This window comes from Phascolarctos cinereus, unplaced genomic scaffold (assembly GCF_003287225.1).
Source record: "Phascolarctos cinereus isolate Bilbo 61053 unplaced genomic scaffold, phaCin_HiC Scaffold_2;HRSCAF=192, whole genome shotgun sequence".
Classification (NCBI taxonomy): domain Eukaryota; kingdom Metazoa; phylum Chordata; class Mammalia; order Diprotodontia; family Phascolarctidae; genus Phascolarctos; species Phascolarctos cinereus.
The window spans coordinates 192,675,105-192,696,646 of NW_027555625.1; the positions used below are offsets into that span (position 1 = coordinate 192,675,105).

Here is a 21,542-nt window from a genome sequence, read left to right on the forward strand (position 1 = left end):
GCCTAAAATCCCAAAATGTGCATTACTTCAAATATACTGTTAATAAAGCCCAAAGCAAGAGCAATTTACAGAATGTAGCGACTCCCTGTTGTTATATGGCAGACAGAGATGGGGTCTTGGGAGAAACTCTGGGGCATTAAACATGAAAGATTCAATAATGATTCCAACCATGAAGTTTCTTAACTAATGAAACGTGTGACCCATTTGGTATGCTGACGAAGCTCTTTCTTTTCCTTTCATAGGTGAAAAGGGAGAGATGGGAGATGTAGGACCACCAGGTCCTAATGGAGAACCAGGTAAAGTATTCAGGGGGTGAGAACAATTCACTTTAAAAATACCATCTTTGAAAAAAAGCAGCCCCCTGCATGGTAATTTTTAAAAGCTTGAAAACAGGCAGCATAGATAGTTGAAATACGCTTTCCTGGTTACGCAGGGAAGTACAGTAACCGATCGCATCAAATTGTATTTAACATGGTAGAACATAGGTGCTAACTATAAATGTTCTATCTTCCTTTGTAATTACTACCTTATTTTGACTATGACAAGTGAGAAGGTGAATGAATGCTTTTCATTTGGTCCATGGACTTCAGAAGGATTTTATCAGGGAGATTTTAATAGGCATTTTTGAGTGGGTGCTCTCTTCTCCATAAAAGCCTTTTCCTCATTTCACCTGAGGTCCCTTTTTTTCATATCCTGCCTTTCCTGAAAATGAAGGAAAACCCTCCCTTCTCACCTTTTCCTAGGTCACTTTTTTTTTTAATTTTTGGATCACTTTTTTTTAATCCCCATTTCTTCTTGCTTTGTAAATGTGAAAGCTTTCTGTTCTCCTTAGTAGAACGTTAGCTGGAGGATGGAGGTGGGAAGAGGTACAGCGACAAGACAATTTTTGTGCTTTAATCCCCTAAAACAGAGCATAATGCCTGGCACAATCCTTAGATAAATAGATGGATAAAGAAAACATCTATTCATCACTTGCCATATGTCAAACACTGTGGGAACAGAAATACAAGCAAGTAAGACAGTTCTTGCCTTCAAGAAGATTACATTCCAATGGCAGAAGGCATCACATAAAGGGGTGCTGGAAATGGGGAGGTAAGGGAGTGGTTTGGAGAGGGCAAGGAAGTATTAGCAAGGGGCCAGAGGTAGAATGCAAGGGAGATGAGGATGATGGCATAGTGTGCTGTGTCCTGAGACCCAACAAATGACTTAATAAGCATTTCTTCCATTGACTATCTAGAGCCCTCTTTTTCCTTTCAGTGACCATTTTGAAAGGCTTGATTATGAGATGTGATTACAAAATAATGAAATCCAGCCATGTGTGTACCTCAGGATTGTTGTCCAAGCTTTCCACTTTCTTGGACCCCTTCTTTGGGAATTGACTTCAGAACTAGCCTCTCTCTGTCTTTCTGTCTCTGTCTCTGTCTCTCCCTCTCTCCCTCCCTCCCTCCTTCTTTTCTCCTCTCTCTTTCTCTCCTCCTTCTCTTTCTCACTCTCCTCCCTCTCTTTCTCTCTCTATTCTCTCTCTTCCCTCTCTCTTCTCTTTTACTCTTCTCTCTTCCCCTCTTTTCTCTTCTCTTCTTTTTCCTCTTCTCTCTTTTCTCTTTTTTCCTCTCTTTTTTCTCTCTTTCTCCCTCTCTTTTCTTCTCTTTTTCTCTTCTCCTTTTTTCTCTCTCTCCTCTCCTCTACTAGTTCCTTTTCCTCCTCTTTCTTCTTCTTCTCTTCTTCTTCTTCTTCTTCTTCTTCTTCTTCTTCTTCTTCTTTCTTCTTCTTCTTCTCTTCTCTTCTTCTTCTTCTTCATATCTCTCTCTCTCTCTCTCTCTCATACACATACTCACACAATCCATTGTGTAGTCATAGAATCTTTTGCCCTGACTTCTTCCCCATTTCCCCTTGATCCCTCATCCTCTCCCTTAGGTTTCCATATTGTACTGTATTATCTGTCCACGTGTCATATCCCTCCTCCCCACAGTGAGATGTAAAGGCTTTGAGGGTAAGGATTATTTCCTTTTTTTTCGTCTTTGCTGCCCAGCACATAGATATTGTGAAGAATTAGCTTTGACAGAGCATGATGGATTTTAGAGCTGGCAGGGACCTTAGGGGCCATTGAGTCTAACCCCTTCATTTTTTTATAGAGGAGGAAACTGAGGCACAGAGAAATTAAGTGACTTGCCCACAGTCACATGGCTAATAAGTGTCTGAGGTAGGATTGGAACTTGGATCTTTTTGACTCTAAGTCTAGTACACCATGCTTCCTCTCTTCTCTGTTTTATTCCTCCTTCTGCTGCTGCTTAAACCAATAGTCCAAGGAGCTCTAGAAAGGATCTGTGCTGGTACTTGCTTGGAGCTGGCAGCAGGGTGTGAGGGAGAAGCTGTGAGGTCAGACACAATGTTGGGAATCTGGAGGGAGTCTTAGTATGAAGTCCTTTAGGAAGTGGACTGATGATGTAACATGAGCCTAATCCTGTGCTGCCAGCAATGAGCTGTAAGTAAGAACTTAAACTCCTAATGTGAATTGTTGGCAGTCACATCACAGATAAGTTGAGCACTGTCTCTTTGATACACACACTGTGTGTTTGTAAAATGCATTACAATTATAAGGCACATTACCTACATTATCTCATTGGATCCTGCCAACACTGTGAATATCCCTATGAAGTTGGTGATGTAAGCATTTTTACTCCCATTTTATAGATGAGGAAACTGAGGCTCTGAGAAGTGACTTGTTCAAGGTCTTTTAGCAAGTAGAAGGGCTAGCTTCAGGACCTATCTCAATGCTTTTTCATCTAGGAGTGCTGCCAAGCGTGTTATTCTTCATGTGTATAACTTGTGTGTAACAGTTTGTTGCATTTGTACAGTGCTTCGTTAAGGACTTTCATATCCACTATCTCACTTGGATCTCACAATATTTTTGTAAAATATGCAGTACAGATGATATTACCTCCATTTGGTAGATGAAGAAGCTGCATTATGCAAATCAGGAAAACAGTGGTAGAGAAGGAATAAGAAGGGAGGCTCCTTGGGTCATTAGTATTGCTACCTTCTGTTTTCGCCAAACATTTGAGTGCTTTTTGTTTACTGAGCCCTCTGGTAGGGACTGTGGGGAGATCCAAAAGTTAGGTAAACATGATCCCTGCTGTCATCAAGTTCAGAGTTTAGCAAAGGAATAAAACCCAAACACGGAAAACTATAGTTCCCAAAATTCCATAAGTACGTTAGAGAGATGCAGATTAGTGCCATATGAGGTCAGAGAAGGAAAGCTCCTTAAGAGGAGGAAAGCTTCCTGAAGGAGCTGGCATTTGTATTTGGTTTTAAATGATAGGTAGGAATTTGACAGGCTAAGAAAGAGAGGTAATGCCATGGCTAGGAAACAGTTGAGCAAAGTCCTGAAATCTGGAAAACATAAGGCATGTTTTTTGTTTAGTCATCTCTGACAATCTTTGTGACCCCGATTGGGGTTTTCTTGGCAAAGATACTAGCATGGTTTACCATTTCCTTCTTCAGCTCATTTTACAGATGAAGAAACAGAGGTAAACAAGGTTAAGTGACTTGCCCAGGGTCACACAGCTAGTATTTGATTTGAACCCATGAAGATGAGTTTTTCTGATTCCAAACCCAGTGCTCTATCTACTCTACCATGTAGCTACGCCCAAAGGGCACTGCACCCAATGTAGGATGCACAACAACAAAGGGAAGGAAAGTCATTGGGAGAGCTTTGAATGCCAGGCAAAGAAACTTTATTCTATAGGGAGTAGGGAACCACTGAAGATCATTGAGCAAGGGAATGATATAACCATATCTTTGGGTAAGAAAAATTATTCTGCTAGTGGATTGGGGAAAGATTGGACCAGGATGAAAACAGAGATGGGAAAACTTGTAGGGAAACTATAGAAATAACATGGGTAAATAGTCATGAGAGTTTGATTAGGATGGTTGCTATGAAAGTAAAAGGGATGCCATGAATGCCAGAGAAGATGCAGAGATTAAATTAATGACAGTTTGGATATGAGGTGAAGGAGGGGAAAGAGTAAAATTTAACTGAACGTTCTGAAAGCTGAGATTAGGTGAAAGGTGGGACAGCTGAAAAAGAATGAAATTGTGAGAAGAGTAGGTTTTAGAGAAATATAATCAGTATACTTTTGGAGTAATTAAGTTTGAAATACCAGTGGAACACCTAGCTGGAGGCATCCTGTGGTAACGGAGAGGTAGGCAGATAGCTCAGGAGATAAGTAAGGGCTAGGGTTATAGATTTAGAAGTCATCAGCATAGAAGAGGTGGTTGGAGCCATGGGAACACATGAGATTGTTAAGGGGAAAGTGGGTAGAGAGGGAAGAGACAGGGCCCTAGGACAGAACCTTAGGAAGCACTCATTCTAAGGTGCTAGAAAGAGGAGTTAGCAATAGAGATAGAGAAGGAGCTGTTTGAGAGGTGAGAGGAGAACCAGGAGAGTGTGTTGTTTCTGAAGCTAAAAGCACCTTATAGGAGGGTATGGATAAGAGTGTCAAATACTACAGACAGGTCAAGGAGCTGCTCAAAGAAGGGCATTGGGTTTAATAATTAGAAGACCTTGGAGAGTGGTATGGGCTGACACCATAGTGCTAGGGGATGTGGAGAACATGTAGAGGCATTATGCATGGATGTTTTTTTCTTCAGAAATAAATAAAAGAGAGATGAGATTTTAGACAGATGGATTTAAGATACATCTATCTATCTATCTATCTATCTATCTATCTATCTATCTATCACAGATCTACAAATATGTACATTCCTAGTCCAATATTCCTTTTACTACATTAAACTACCTTTTAATATCATAGAATAACAACATCATAATCCAAGAAAGGATGTGTAAAGGGGGGGAAGAATATGGAGATTTACATTCCAAGGGCACCCAAGTGCTATATCTGAATATTATTGGACAATACTTAGGCTCACATTCCATTTAACTTTTTATGTGCCGTCTAGATATTTGTATTCTCCAGAATACTGACCTCTGACTCTATGTAACAGTGTGATTAGAACATTATTGCAGACAAACCTTTCTGGTCTACCCTTCTTCCATTTAGAAACCTGCTTATTCCAGCCACGACCTAAGTAGAAAATCGATTTGACCCATCTTTCTTGCCACTGGCCAGGCCTATGATAAATTGTAAGGCTGAAGAGCCAATAGATCGTATACTGCTTTCCAATTTTAAGCTCTTTCTGCTTATGGCTCTGCCTCAGATGTTTTGTTGAGAGAGTCGACCTTAGAGCCGGGAAGATCTAGCTAGGTTTAATAGATACTGGATCTGTTATTCTAGGCTGAAGAGAAGGAATGAGCATATCTGTAGCCTACTATGTGCCAGGCACTGTGCTATGTGCTTTACAAATATGGCCTCATTTTATCCTCACAACATCCTTTCAAGGTAGGTGCTATTATTGTCCCCATTTTATAGTTGAGGAAATCGAGGCAAGCAGGGGTTAAGTGATGTGTCAAGTTTCACACAGCTAGAAAGTATCTGAAGGTGGATTTGAACTCAGGTCTTCTGGACTCTAGGACCAGTGATCCATCCACTGCACCACTTAGCTACTATATAGGAATTTCTTTACTGGGAATTCCCTACGTACACCAAAGAAATCACAAGTCTTTGCCATTCCTTCCCACTCTCCTCACCCCCTCTCAATCCCTTCCCTTCACCCACCCTCAAGAAAGAAAAAGACAAGTTTTATTGAACTCTATGATAAATCATTTGAATTTTAAGTGATATTTATCTTGAAACACCCACAAAACTAATTACACACATTGTAAAACTAATTTGTTAAAGTCAGGCTTATGATTTTCTGGCACAGTGAACTCTAGGTGAAGACGATTCTTTTCCCAATGTGGACCGGCACCTTGTCTATAACTGAGAAAGGACTGGGGGCCTGCAGCACTGAGAGACTGTCTTGTCCAGACTCATGCAGCCAAAGTGGGCCAGAGGAAAGACTTGTACCTCAGTTTCCCTGACTCTAAGGGCAGTTCTCTATGCATGACTCGACACTACTTCTCTTTCACAATTATTTAAATGTAAATAAATCAATTGCATCAGTAAAATTTCCACAATGACTCACCAATTCTCCCCCATCTCCTTAACTTAAAAAAAAAGTCAGTTTTTTTTCATGTTTAATTTTCCCTTCTATATAGTCATAGTTGGGAGGCAAGATGTAATATCAGATAGAGAGCTGGTCTCAGAGTTAGGAAATCCTGGATTTCCATCCTGCCCCTGAAATATCCTGGTCGTGTGACCTTGTACAAGTTCCTTCACCTCTCAGTGTCCCAGGCCACACTCTAAGATTATAGATTGCAGTATAGGAGCCAATCTGCATTGTTGGAGGTAATGTCCTCGTTGGCAGTTCCTTATACTGAAGAAATCTGAGTCTGGTTAAAAAAATGGTCATAGTAACTGCTTGGTTCTTTTGATTGTACTTTCTTTACTTCATACTATTTCATACAGGTCTTTCTAGATTTCTTTATTTTTACTAGAATCATCAATCGCAATTGCATTACAGTATTCCATCACATTGCTATGCCTCAGTTTATTCAGCCATGTAGCCATTGTTGGACATTTGACTGCTTCCTCTGTGTGTGTTTTTAAGCAGCATATTACAATCATTTTCAACATCCTGTTCAAATAAGTAACATCTGAGTAAAGAATGGAGCAACTAAATGATGCAGTGGATAGAGCACCAGACCTGGAGTCAGGAAGATCTGAGTTCAAATCTGGCCTCAAACACTTACTAACTGCATGACCCTGGGCAAATCACTTAACCCTGTTTGCCTCAGCTCCTCATTCTGTAAAATGGGAACATACTGGAGAAGGAAATGGCAATCCATTCTAGTATCTTTGCCAGGAAAATCACATGGTCAAGTCCATGGGCTCATGAAGAATTGGATACAACTGAACAAATGAACAGCAATAAAAGCTGAGTTTTGTCTGGAGGGAAAAGAGTCATTGGGTATAGGAAGGGAAAAAAATAGTCTGTTAAAAAATATCAGAGGAGCAAGGACAATAATAACATGTATAGCACTTCAAAGTTTGTCAACATGCTTTATGTACAGGAAGGATCTGAAATAGCCTCACAACAAAGGTAGGTACTATAGCTACCATTATCTCCATCTTACCTGTAAAGAAACTGAAGATGATAGAGGTTAAGCGACTTGTCCATGGTTGGTTGCACAGATGAGTAGCAGACACAATATTTGAACCCAGATCTTTCTGACAAAGTCCAGTAATCTATATATTATACCACACTGCCTCTCAATAAGATAACAACTACTGGTTTTTTTCCTTTGTGTGTGATTGTCCTATTCATGTCTCTTTCAGTTAAAAGTCAGTCACAAAAATGAGAGTGTTATTCACTGGGTTACATCTCGGAATACTCCACAAGTCAGAATCACTTTAGAATAAGCTCCGAGACAGCTCTGAGTCTGTCTCTGGGGAGAGAGGTGGACCTCACAAATGGAAAACAGGAGCTTCCCTTCCTCAGAGGATCCTATTTTAATAGTTGGGGGAGGACTTGTCAGGCCACTCTGGGGTCAGAAAGTTTGGAAGGAAGATGAGGAAATAAATCTTTAAAACTCTAGTTTCTCTCTGAAGGGAATCTTCTCCAGAGAGTCATAATATACTGCAAGCATCAATGAACCTGACCATAGCAAGTGCCTCAGAGAAACTTTCAGAATTAAAAAAAAAAAAAGCAGAACTCCAAAGTTCAAATATAAAAAGAAAATATTGTGTGGAAGAAGTGACATGAATGCTTCTGACACTAGGCTGGAAGGGATAGCAAGGACACTGAGTACAGAGTTCAGGTGCAAAAAGAGCTTGACAGGTCAGAAGATATGCAGAAGTTGGAAAGGTAGAACTTAACAGGGATTAATGTGGAGTCCTGCACTTAGGTTAATGAGAGAGAGAGAGAGAGAGAGAGAGAGAGAGAGAGAGAGAGAGAGAGAGAGAGAGAGAGAGAGAGAGAGAGAGAGAGAGAAACAGAGAGACACAGAGAGAGACAGAGATGGGGGGAAGAGACAGAAAGACAGAGACAGAGAAACAAAGAGAGACAGAGACAGAGAGGGAGAAAAGGAACAGACAGACAGAGAGGGAGAGATACAGGAGTAGAGGAGGAAGAGAGAGATAACAGGGAGGAGAGACAGAAAGGAGAGGCAGAGACAGATGAGGGGGAGAGACAGACAGAGGGAGAGCGGAAGAGAGAGAGACAGGGACAGAGACAGACAGAAAGGACAGAGACAGGTGGTGGGAAGAGGAAGGGAGGGAAGGAAGAAGAGGGGAGGGAGAGAGAAAGAGAGAGTGAGTGAGAGAGAGAGTGAGAGAGAATATGAATATGTGTGTGTGTTTTTGTTGATCAAAAGTTTAAAATAAGTCAATAATGTGATACAGGGGCCATGACAGCTAATGAGGGCAGGGACTGTCTTTTGCCTCTTTAGTATCCCCAGCACTTAGCACAGTGTCTGACACATAGTAGGTGCTTAATAAATGTTTATTGATTCATTGTTTGATGGTTCCACTGACCTCTGCTCTGGGACAATGACAAATAGTAGTGTCATTAGAAGAGGGTGACCAGATATTGAAGGCACTTGAAATTGCATATGAGCTAATGTAATGTAAAGCTCTTTACAAATCTTGAAGCAATATATACACTCTGGCTATTATTATGAGGAAGAGTTGAGGGAAATGGGAATCATAAACTAAGAGAAAAAAGACTTAAGTGGGACATTATGGCTGTTAAAAAAAGTTTTAGTCCCAGGTCAAGGAGAAAATACTGCAAGCAGCCAGAAAGAAACAATTCAAGTATGGTGGAAACACAATCAGGATAACACAAGATTTAGCAGCTTCTACGTTAAGGGACTGGACGGCATGGAATATAATATTCCAGAGGGCAAAGGAGATAGGATTACAACTGAGAATCACCTACCCAGAAAAACTGAATATAATCCTTCAGGGGAAAAAATGTTCATTCAGTGAAATAAAGAAATTTCAAGCATTCTTGGTGAAAAGACCAGAGCTGAATAGAAAATTTTACTTTCATATACAAGACTGAAGTGGAACATGAAGAGGTGAACAGGAAAGAGAAATCATAATAGACTTATTAAGGCTAAACTGTTTACATTCCTGCATGGAAAGATGATATTTATAACTCCTGAGACCTTTATCAGTATTAGGGTAGTGGGAGGGGAAAAATTACATGTATGTATGTATTGATAGATAGATAGATAGATAGATAGATAGATAGATAGATAGATAGAGGGCACAGGGTGAGTTGAAGATGAAGGGGTGATATCTGGAGAATAAAATTAAGGGGTGAGAGAGATTATACTAGGAGAAGGAGAAAGGGAGAGGTAGAATGGGGTACATTATCTTGTACAAAACAGACAAGAAAAAGTTCTTACAGTGGAGGGGAAACAGGGGAAGGTGAGAGGAAATGAGGGAATCTTATTCTCATAGGATTTGGCTTAAGGAGGGAATAACATACACACTCAATTGGGTATGGAAATCTGTCTTACCCTACAGGAAAATAGGGGAGGAAGGGGGAGAGAGGGGGATGATAGAGAGGGCAGATTGGGAAAGGGGTAATCAGAAGGGTACTTCTGAGGAGGGACAGGGTCAAAAGAAAGAACAGAGTAAATGGGGGGCGCGGATAGGATTAAGGGAAATAGAGTTAGTTTTTCACCGTCTACTGTGGAAGTGTATTGCATAATTGCACATGTATGGCCTGTATTGACTTGCTTGCATTTTCAATGAGGGTGGGTGGGGTAGGAGGAAGGGAGAAAATTTGGAACCCAAAGTTTTAAAAACACATGCTTAAAAAAATGTTTCCACATGCAACTGGGAAATAAGAAATACAGGAAATGAGGTGCAGAAATCTATCCTGCCCTACAGGAAAATAGAAGGGGAAGGGGATAAGAGAAGGGGGGGAGATAGAAGGGAGGGCAGGCTAGGGAAGGGGTATTCAGAATGCATGCCATCTTGGGGTGGGGGAGGGGCAAAATGGTGTGAAAATATGGAATTCAAAATCTCGTGGAAGTAAATGTTGAAAACTAAAAATAAATAAATTTATATTAAAAAAAACGTTTTAGGGTCTGTCTCCTGGAGGAGTGATTGGGTTGGTTTTGCAAAGCTTAGAGGGCAGAACTAGGGTTCAAATCTTGCCTCTGGCACTTAGTAGCTATGTGACCTTGGGCAAATCCTTTAATGTCCGTGGGCCTCCTAATCTGTGAAAAAAGGTTGGACTTGATGGCCTCTGAGGGTCCTTCCTGTTCTAGATCTATGATCCTATGGTGGGGAGAGGGGGTAGATACGACCTCTAAGGTGCTTTTCAACTTTCACTCTTTGGTTACCTATTAAGGATGTTGTAGAGAAGAAACCTTGTTTTGTGTGGGATATGAGGCTCTGCTTGACCAAATAAGGCCTAAAAATCCCTGCCAATTAGGACATTCTATGAATGGATGGCCATCTTTAAATAAATGAATGGCTATGTCATGGAGCCCGAGTAGTTATTTTCTATATCAGTCCTGTCTACTCCTTCTTGGAAAACATAAAAATCCATCAGGAGGGATAAGATTAAGTGTAATGAAAACATTTCCATCCTCCCCACCCCTAAATGTATAGAATAGATTACCAAAGAGGGTTGTAGATTCTTCTTTCTCAGAGATAATTTTAAAAAGTTCTTTCATTGATATCTTTTGTTTTTGTTTTACTTTCATTTCTCAATATTAATTTCCCATACTCCACTTGCAGAGACATTCCTTATAACAAAGAATAAAAAAAGAAAGAGGAAAAAACTCAGCAAAAATTAACCAACACATCAGTTGAGCCTAACAGTAAATATGTTGTTGTACACCCATAGCCACTACCTCTCTCAGAGATTTTAAAATGCATCTTGGTGTAGTGCAGAGGCAGCTAGGTGGTGCAATGAATCCAGCATTGGTTGTGAAGTCAGGAAGACCTGAGTTCAAATCCAGCCTCATAGCTTCCTAGCTGTGTGATCCTGGGCAAGTCATTTAACCTCTGTTTGCCTCAGTTTCCTCATCAGTAAAATAGGGATAATCGAACCTATCACAGAGTTGTGGTGAAGATCCAATGAGACAGTATTTGTAAAATGCTTAGCACAGCGCTGGGCACATAGGAAAAGCTATATACATGTTAGTTGTTGTTGTTGTTGTTACTGGCTATGTGAACCTGAGCAAGCCAGTTAACCTTTCGGGCCTCAGTTTCCTCATCTGTAAAATGAGGGGGTCAGACTTAATGACTTTTCAGATTTCTCTTCCAGCTCTAAAACTATGATTACTATGTGAACACCAGACTAGGACTGAGAAGGCTTCAGTTCTGTGATCTCTGATACCTCATTTAACCTCTGAGGCCCTCAGTTTCTTCATCCGTGAAATAATGGTATTGGATTTGATGGTGGTTTCAGCTTCCTTCCCTTGATGCTGTAAGTAGGGAATCCTCACCTTCTTTGTTTGTTGCCATGTTTAACCTCATGATGAGACGAACCCTGGTCTCCACAGGCATACCTTGTGAGTGTAGCCAGCTCCGAAAGGCCATTGGTGAGATGGATAACCAGGTGGCTCAACTGACGACTGAATTAAAATTCATTAAAAATGGTATGTTCATGTCAATGTTTTCCACCCCACCCTCTCCCCTCCGCATTTTTTCCCTCCCCCCCCAAAAGATAAAATTGCTCTTAAGTAATGTTGCCATGTTATCCTCTTTGCTGTCTGTGTCTATTTTGTTTTTGTGGTGTGCATTAAGTTTGTTTATAGAAATGCGAGTGCTCACTTTTCAGCACTGCCCTCCCCCGCAGCTGTCGCTGGTGTGCGCGAGACAGATACTAAGATATATCTGCTGGTGAAGGAAGAGAAAAGATACATCGATGCCCAGCTGTACTGCCATGGCAGAGGAGGGAACCTGGGCATGCCCAAGGACGAGGCCGCAAATGGCCTGCTTGCATCTTACATCAATCAAGCCGGCCTCACTCGAGTTTTCATTGGAATTAATGACCTGGAAAGAGAGGGCACTTTCGTCTATTCTGATCGATCCCCCATGCAGACCTTTAACAAATGGCGGAATGGAGAACCCAATAATGCTTACGACGAGGAGGACTGTGTTGAGATGGTAGCCTCTGGGGGCTGGAATGATGTGGCCTGTCACATCACCATGTATTTCATCTGTGAATTTGACAAGGAGAATGTGTGAGGCAGAGACCCCCTTATTTAATCTCGAGCAGGGTCTGGCTAAGTCGCTATTTGTTTATAAAGTAAAATTATTAATGCTACAGTCTCCAAGTATCCGATAACATCAGATAACATGTACAGCTGTAAATATGAGAGGTATTTCCAATATCAGTGTTTACTCTTCAAAAGGGAAGAGTTTTAGCCAATCAGGGCCTCATTCATCTTAGCCTAAGAGAATGTTCTGGGTTTAGAAGGAAAAGAAAAATGTTTCTCAGGTTGTGATTTCTGAAGTAAAGTTTTAATATCTTTGTTTTACTTTAGTCAAAATGTTAATTGTGTGGATGTCTCTCAGAATTGTTCCCACTACAGAAAAAAAAAAGCCCTTGGCGGTCTCTAAGCTGTAAAATGGAATTTTAAAATGTTACAGTAGTTACTCGCAGATATTGGCAGTGGGGGCTATAGTCGACTAGCTTCCTTCTGGTTACTGTGGAGGGGGAAAAAGAACCCTTTTTTCCTTTTGCAGAAATTACTGTCGATGGTTTGAAAATATCTCTTTTTATTTCTGTATGCCTGCTGGGCTTGAATTGTCCCAAAAGGAAACAACTTTGCTGTGCTTCAAACTCGGATTTCAGGAAGAAAAAAAAAATGACTCCCAAAACAAATTCCTTTGAGTGAGTGTCTCTTTGTTCCTGTATTACCCACGCTTTTGCCTCTATTATTGTCACACCACTCCATTGGCCCATTTTCCCTCCCCATCACATATTCTCTAGTCACAAACTGACCAACAAAACCCTTCATTTCTCTAAGAAGAAAACGAAAAAAGGAGAGAATTCTTTTCAAGGTTGGTGTTTCAGGGGACTAAATTATTCACTTCACCAGAAGGCCTTGCTAAATTATGTGATCAGGTAGTTTACCTCTGACATGAACCCTCAAAGGACAAGAGGATCCTGAGATTGAAAGCTGGAAAGGGCCTTGGAGATTATCTATGTAGTCCTATCCTCTCATTTTACAGCCTCTTAAAATGAGTCTCAGAGAGGTGAAGGTCATTTGTCCAAGGTCACACAGACTCTAAAGCTAGGGCAAGATTTGGACATGGTCCTTTGACTCAAGATTCCATTACACTGACCAATCTTCATTTACTGTTTACTACTTTTTACAGGCAGCTATCATGATATAAAAGCATTTCCCTCATTAACCACTGTTCTAAAATTCCTAAATTAATCATACCTTTGAGATAAGGTGAGAAAGGTGACTTTGAGAAAACAAATATGTTATGTGGGAGGAGTAACATATCTAGTTGGGCTCCCCTGATATATAATATCACTCCCTTCAATGCTACCTCAGGTTTGAGATACTTTGTGGGTTAGCGTCTTCTCAGAATCACAGCTTGTGAGCTGCCCTGCCCTGCCCTGCCCTCCAAAATGGCTTTTTTTTTTAAACAAGGCCAGAGGACACGGAAGTTCAAAGCAAAGGATATTTAGAGAACATAGTGAATTAAATGACAAGATTTTTCCCCCCTGTGCTGGGGTATCTAAGCTATAACCAGACCACACCAAAGTGACACGTAGGATATATTCTTCATCAGCTTACCATATTGTGAGGTGTTGGGTGGTACCTATGCAGAGAACATATGTGACCAGTGAATATACATGGAGGGGATAGACCTGGAATGTATATATGTGGGAACATGTATGAAGGAAACCACATGCTAGGATTATGAGTAGTCAGAGCACATGTATGTAGGGATGTGTGTGACTGGGGGGAACCCTTGGCAGAGCCTCTGATGTCCCCTGTCATTTGCTTTGCTGGGTAGCACACTGTCCTCTCTGCTGGGCATTGCATAGTATCTTTTGAGCCTTACATCCTTCCAGCTTTAAATCTATGTGCCTCTAATGCTCTGAGGTGGCTATGCAAATAAATTCCGAGATGAGAACAAAAGGACTGGGGTTAGGCTTGGATCCTCTGCTCTAAATTTCTGACATTATTATGCATACCTGCCAGCAACAAAATCCCTCTTGTTGCCGGGCACAAAATTCATGATCTCTCTATATTCACTTAAGGCACTATCTTGAAATGGGATATGGAACATTTGGAAGAGGCAGAATGATTCAGTGGAATAAATATTGGCTTTGGAATTATAGAGGCAGTTAGGTGGCACAGTGGGTAGTGTGCCAAACACAGAGTCTGACTCATCTTCCTGAGTTCAAATCTGGCCTCAGAACCTTACTAGCTGTGTGACCCCGGACAAGTCACTTAACCCTGTTTGCCTCAGTATCCTCGTCTGTTAAATGAGCTGGAGAAGGAAATGGTAAACCCACTCTAGTATCTTTGCCAGGAAGACCCCAAATGGGTCATGAAGAGCTGGACATGATAAAAATGACTGAACAGCAGCAGCGTCTTGGAAGTTCACATTTCATCTGTGCCATTTTCCACCTGTGTGACCTTGGGGAGATCATTTGAATTCTTTGGGCCTTGATTTCCTGACTGGTAAGAGGATGGATGATCTTCAAGCTTCCTTCTAGTTCTGCCATGATCACAGGTACGAGGAGGACTAGGTGCCCTCTGAGTGAATCGCTGAGATTCTGTGAGTTCTGTCCACCCAGGCTTATATTCTTTTAATATAGTTTTCCCCTCAGGAGAAAATTTAATTGCTTTGTGGATGAGCCTGATAGCCTTGCCCTGAAAGACTGCTCTATATTTATTATCTGTCAAGTTGGAAGGGGGAGTGGTGGTCATATTTACTCTTAATTAAGTTTCTGTATTGGCAAAGCCAGCTCTGCTTAGTCTCAGGGAGCAAAGATACCCTCAGCTTCTGCTAGCCTCTTCTGCTTCTTTCCTAAGCCCATGTTCTATTGATTTCCTTCAGAGGATGGAACTTTAATCTCCTAAAGAGAAAGTCTGTGCTTTCTCTTCATAAGGCTTAATCATGGCTAGAAGACTGAGTATTTCTCATGGCCTCCCTATCTGCCTGTCTTTTCCTCCTTCCTTCACTATTGGGAAGAGGGTGAGATATTAAGTAGGCATTGGACTCTGTTCCAGAAATAGGATTTATAGCTGACAGAGCCCCTAGGGAGCATTTACTTTGAACCCTTCATTTTACAAGTGAGGAAACTGAAGCCCAAGATCCAAAGAATATAAATGTCTTGTTAAAAGTCAGACAATAATGTCACAGTCAGAATTCTGACTGAATTCAGGTACTGAATCCAGTACTCTTTCCACTCTAAACTACAGGGGAAGGGGAAATGCTAATTTATTAAGCACCTACTATGTGTCAGGGGGCTTTACAAATATTATCTTGTGATCATCACAATAATCCTGTGAGGCAGGTGCTGTTATTATCACCATTTTGCAGTTGAGAAAACTGAGGCTGGCAGAAGTTACGTGACTTGGCCAGGGTCACACAGCTAGTAAGCACCTGAGGCTGGATTTGAATTCAGGTCTTCCTAACTCCAAGTGGAATGTTCTTTACTGTGCTGCCTCACTGCCTTTCGACTTCTTGGTCTTACGTGAATGCTGTGAGATAACCATAAGCCTGTTAGTAAGGATTTTTATGAGGGAGAGAATCTGGTTGGGGGCAGGAGGTCCCATGGGAACCCTGTTTTCAGCCCTGGTTAGCTCTCAGTCTGGCCAATTTCTGCTGCAGGGGAAGGGAGTGAGGCTGGGTTCTGGCAGGCCTGCAGTGTGGCATAGTGGAGAGCTTGTTGGCCCTGGAGTCAGAGGACCTGGGTTCACATTCACTCTTCGTCTGTGCCAGCCTCCTTGGCAACATCGCTAGACCTCCCTAGCCCTTGGTTTTCTTATCTGTAAAATTCAGACTTAGACTAGAGATGGTACGTGGGCTCCCTTCTAGGGCTATGATTCAAAGCGTCTGTTCTGGACTTTATTTTAAAGTCTTTATTTTAAATTTTAAAGTGTAGCCATTCAGCTTAGAACCCTAGAGAAATGGCTATGAAACTGAGGAGTTGCAGGAACTAGGAACAGAACAGGCCGCTAAGTTTTAGAACCCCTTTAATTGCTAGCTAGCTAATAAAAACAATAGCATAATACTTTTTTTTTTTTGCCTAGGCAATGGGGTTAAGTGACTTGCCTAGGGTCACACAGCTAGTAAGTGTTATGTGTCTGAGGTTGGATTTGAACTCAGGTCTTCCTGAATCTAGGGCTGGTGTGCTATTCGCTGGGCCACCTAGCTGCCCCCAAATAGCATAATACTTTAAGGCTTAGAAAGTGCTTTACAGATATTACCTCATTTAATCCTCACAACAACCCTGGGAGCTAGGTGCTACTATTATCCCCATTTTATAGAGGAGGAAACTGAGACAGAAGTGGTTAAACTTACCCAGAGCCATATACCTATTGAATCTGAGACTGGATTTGAACTCAGGCGTTCCTTACTCCAAGACCTCCCCTCTACCCCGGCTTCATCTAGGGACCATTTTCTATCTTGTAATATAGTAGATTCATTGAGAGGTAGTATAGCTCCTTGGAAAGAGTATTGGGCTTGGAGCTGGAGGAACTTTATCTAAATCCTGTCCCAACTACTCGCTCACTGCCTGTGTGACTTGGAACAAGTTACTTCAGTTAGTCAGTCAACAAGCTTTTATTAAGCACTTACTATGTGTCAGGCACTTACTAGCTATGTGACCCTGGGCGAGTCACTTAACCCTAGCTGCCTCAGTTTCCTCATCTGTAAGATGAGCTAGAGAAGGAAACCAGAAACCACTCCAGGATCTTTGCCAAGAAAATCCCAAATGGGATCACAAAGAGTTGGACATGACTGAGCAATAGCATATGTGTCAGGAGCTCTGCTAAGTGCTGAGGTTACAAAGAAAGGTAAAAGATAGTCCCTTCTTTCAGGGATCTTACAGCGTAATGGGCAAGATAACATGAATAATGGTGTACAGACAGGATATAAACAAGATCTGTAAAATGAGGAGTTTGCTCTAGGAAGTCTCCAAGGTCTGTTCCAGCTCTAAATGTATATACTCTTTAAGGCTTTGCTGCCTGGTATTCTCTCCTGCTGTTAGTATTATGTTGCTATTTCACTTCTTTGTGTGCATATTGTAGTTTTCTCCCCCCTGCCTGGCATAGAGCCTGGCACACTGTAAGTGTTTAATATATGCTTCTTATTTGATTAACATAGAAATGACTTACATAACTACAAACTCTCAAAAAAGGAATTTTCATTTTAAAAAATTGGTTGAAGCCAGCCACTCAGTTCTTTATTCTGACGCATAGAAAAAGCGTCTTGATGCAGAAGCCTAATTCTGTATCCACTGCCACTGTGATCCAATGATGGGGGCCCTAGATTTGGAGTCAGACTTCCTGGGTTTGAAATCCTGGCTGTGAACAACATTTTCTTTCCCTCTTTTCTCTCTAAGCCTCCATTTCCTGATCTGCACAATAAGGAGAGCTTGATTAGGTGATCTTCAAGACCCATTTAGCTTTAAGCAGTCAATTAACAAGAATTTATTAAGCTCCTACTATGTGCCTGGCACTAGCGTGTGTGAATCCAAAGAATGAAGGAAAAAAACCCTTTTATGCAACACGAAACCTGTGATTTTTCTCATGCACACAAAGGATTTTCTGGTTTACAAAATGATTAGCATGAGGGTGCTTTAAATAGTCAGCTTTTCTAATGAATTTAAAATAGGCTTCATTGACCCAAATGTGGTGTACTCCCAATTTGAGAACAAAAGAACATCTCTTGTGTAAAGAGAGGTACACCCACAGCAGCATTCTCTTCTCTAATGGAGAGGGAAGTAAGTCTAGTGATCATTTTGGAAAGCCAGGATTTATTAGGTACTTCAGTGGGGCATGACCAAAAGGCTGGCATACAAATTCTTCCAGGGCCTCACAAGGAGACGCGTGGGCAATGATGGATCTGGGAGAGATAAATGCTGTAATGGAGCCGGCGTCTGGAAATCTGCATTTCTATACTGCCATCTCATGGACAACTGTGGGATTTATGGGGAAAATCAAAGTCCCCCATCCTCCGCTTTTCAGAAATGTCCGCCTGGAGGATGTGTTGTACATATCGAGGGAAGCTTCTCTTTGTGGTTCAGATGGCAGTCCTTTAAAAGATATGGGTGTCACGCAAAGAGGACAAGGAAGGAGACACATAAAAAAGTGAGAGACAGAGGAGACAGATACGTTCTAATGGAGTCATTCTCCTTTCTGATTCCATTGTCTCTACCCTGGTGGTCTTTGTCTCTGCTACTCACTGCCTGTGAGGCATTGGGTAGGTAGGTCACTTCACTTCCCCAGCCTCAGATTTTTGTCTATAAAATGAGGAGGTTGGATTAGATAGCCTCTCGGTCCCCTTTCAGCTCAAAATCTGTGATCCTAAAGCTTCTTGTTTGCCTGGTCCCTCTCCTGCCCTTGGCTATGCTGGTGTGACCTTCACCCTTCACTTTGTACCCATTTTGTCTTTGTCTCAGTATCCGGGCTTGAAGAGGTCTAGGACTTTTGGGGTGCTGCAAACCCAAAATCGCGGTACGGGGCCCTGCTGAATGAATTCAATTCAAATCTTCTTCAGCCAGAGGAAAAGTTTATTAGTGATAAATCACATAGTTCAGGTGACGCCCGTAAGGACAGGTGGGCAATGAGAAAAGCTCAGCCTTTGGCGCAGGAGAGATTCTCAGCCGGGTGACGCCCATAAAGACGAGCGGGCATAAGAGGTTCTCAGCCTTGTGGGCCTGAGATTCTCAGAATCTGAATGGGGGCCAGGGTGGATCTTAAATACTAAAGTAACTTTGGGTGGCCAGAGAAGGGGGTTGGGAAGAGGGTCTAGGTAAGAATTCTAATTGGGGAGATCTGAGAGATTAAACAGACTATGGGAATAGACAATGGAGGGAACGAAAGGCAGAAGTTTGAAAGGCATCTGCACAAAATCAAGGTGGGGCTAGGACTTTCAAAGGGAGATAAGGGGAGTCGATAAGGAACTGTTTGAGGCCAGAGTAAGGCCTTTCTGGGGCTCAGACAAAAGGGAGCCAGATTCCCTTTGGGTCAAGGGGCGAAGATCTTGGCTTGGACCCCGCCCCCATCAGGCTATTGCCATAGCCTCCTAACTGGTCTTTCCACCTTCATTCTCTCTCCATCCTTCACGCTACAGCCAGACATATTCTTTCTATCTGGAGATCCTGTTATGTGACTCCTCTGCTTGAAAATCTGTTCAGTTATTCTGTCATGTCCAACTCTTTAGGACTCTATTTGGGGTTTTATTGGCAAAGATTACTGGAGTGGTTTGCCATTTTCTTCTCCAGCTCATTTTACAGATGAGGAAACTGAGGCAAACAGGGTTAAGTGACTTGTTCAGGGTCACACATCTAGTAAGTGTCTGAGGCCGGATTTGAACTCAGGTCTTCCTGCCTCCGGGTCTGGGACTCTATTCACTGTGCCACCTAGCTGCCTATAAATCTTTAATGGTTCCTATTGCCTAATGATTAAAGTTCAGACTCTGTCCCTGAGTTCAGAGTTCTTAGTGATCTGGTGCTACCTTACCTTTCTACTTTTGTCTCATGCTATGTTAACACCAAACTGGACTTCTCTGTCTCCTGAATATGACTTATGCTCTCCTGCCTTCAGGACTTTGTTCATGACGTTCCCTCTACAACTAGGAATATTTTCCCTAACTGTTTTTGTCTGTTGAATTCCTATCCATTCTTTAAAGCCCAGCTTGAATGCTATTTCCTCCATGAAGCCTGCCTTGATTCTCATTGTCTTAGTAATACCCTCTCCCTCCACTTTGTTTCATACCTCTCAAATATACTACCCATGTATTATTCTATATTATAGTATTTATGTTATAAACACTGTAATGTAGTTCTAAATCATAGTTTAGAGGATACTGTTTGCCATACAGATTCTGTTCAGAAAGGATTTAGACATCTATACTTGGGAAGTGTGTGTGTGTGTGTGTGTGTGTGTGTGTGTGTGTGTGTGTGTTGAGGTCATTTCTTCACAGGGAAATGAAATATCCTGGACACATAATACAAGGCTTTCATCAGGGCTCTCCAAAGCTAATATCACAGTGGGTGAGGCTGCCAACGTTCCAGCAAGTGGAGAGGCTTGTTTCTAAAGAGCAAGGGGTAAGAGGAGGGAAGACCAAAGGATGGATCCTGGAGGATGAATTCAATTTGGTTAAGCTCAATTGACATTTATTGAGTACCTCCTTTATTCTTGGAACTATGCTAGTATTATGTGGGAGATAAAAAGATATCTAAGACCAGGTTCCTTCCCAAAGGAGCTTGTCAGGAGTAGTTTATAATCTCTACCTCCACCCACCCCTGTCTCCCTTGGTTTTGGTTTTCTAAATTCAATTTCATTTTACTTTAATTTCCAAATTCTCTCTCTCCCATCTCCCCCTCCCCCACACATTGGAAAGGAAAGAAAACCAAAACCTGTTATAAATATGTATAGTTAAGCAAAACAAATTCCCACATTAGCCATGTCCAAACAAACAAACAAACTCAAATATGATTCAAACTGAACTCTCAGTCCATCACCTTTCTATCTGGCATTGGATAACATGTTTTATCACAAGTCCTTTGGAACTGTGATTGGTCATTGATCAGAGCTCCTAAATCTTTCAAAGTTGACTGTTTTGGCAATATTGTTATTATTGCATAAATTGTTCTCCTGGTTCTGCTCACTTCACTTTGCCTCAGTTTGTACAAGTCTTCTCAGGGTTTTTGGAAACCATTCCTTTCATAATTTCTTATAGCACAAAATGTATATCATACACACACACACACACACACACACACACACACACACACACACATATATATATATATATACACATGTGAAGAGGTCTAGGGGTTTTGGGGTGCTGGGACCCCAAGATAGTGGTACTAAAGTAACTTTGGGTGGCCAGAGAAGGGGGTTGGGAAAAGGGTCTAAGTAAGAATTCTAATTGGGGAGGTCAGAGAGATTGAATAGACAATGGGAATAGATAATGGAGGGAACAGGAAGGCAGAAGTTTGAAAGGCATCTGCACAAAATCAAGGTGGGGCTAGGACTTTCAAAAGGAGATAAAGGAAGTCGATAAGGAACAGTTTGAGACCAGAGAAGACCTTTCTGAGGCCTATAGACAAAAGGGAACCTAAGGCTTTCAAAGGGAGATGAGGGTCTGGGGCCTGTGAGTCAGATTCCCTTTGGGGCAAAGTGCGGAAGATCTTGGCTTGGGCCCCGCCCCCATCTTATGTGCTTTAACTTATTTAGTCATTCGTCAATTGATGAACACCCCGTAAGTTTCCAGTTATTCTTGTTTTCATTTGAATAGCCTAGCCTTCTAGCTCCTCCATCTCCTCCACTCTCACGAACTGTTTACAGTCTACTTTGA

At 41.7% G+C, this 21,542-nt stretch overlaps 1 protein-coding gene across 4 annotated transcripts in view; it reads left to right on the top strand.

Moving 5' to 3' along the window:
- Positions 1-12,861, top strand: part of COLEC11 (collectin subfamily member 11) — a 72,265-nt gene extending 59,404 nt beyond the window's left edge. For 2 of the 4 annotated variants that reach the window (XM_020965862.2, XM_078149750.1), the window contains 3 exons: positions 243-296; positions 11,534-11,629; positions 11,812-12,861. In XM_020965862.2, coding sequence (XP_020821521.1) covers positions 243-296; positions 11,534-11,629; positions 11,812-12,221 — 560 coding nt within the window. In that variant the 3' untranslated portion in view covers positions 12,222-12,861. The remainder of the gene's footprint in view (positions 1-242; positions 297-11,533; positions 11,630-11,811) is intronic. The other 2 variants (XM_078149751.1, XM_020965864.2) reach the window with 1 other exon arrangement.
- The last annotated feature ends 8,681 nt before the right edge of the window (positions 12,862-21,542 follow it).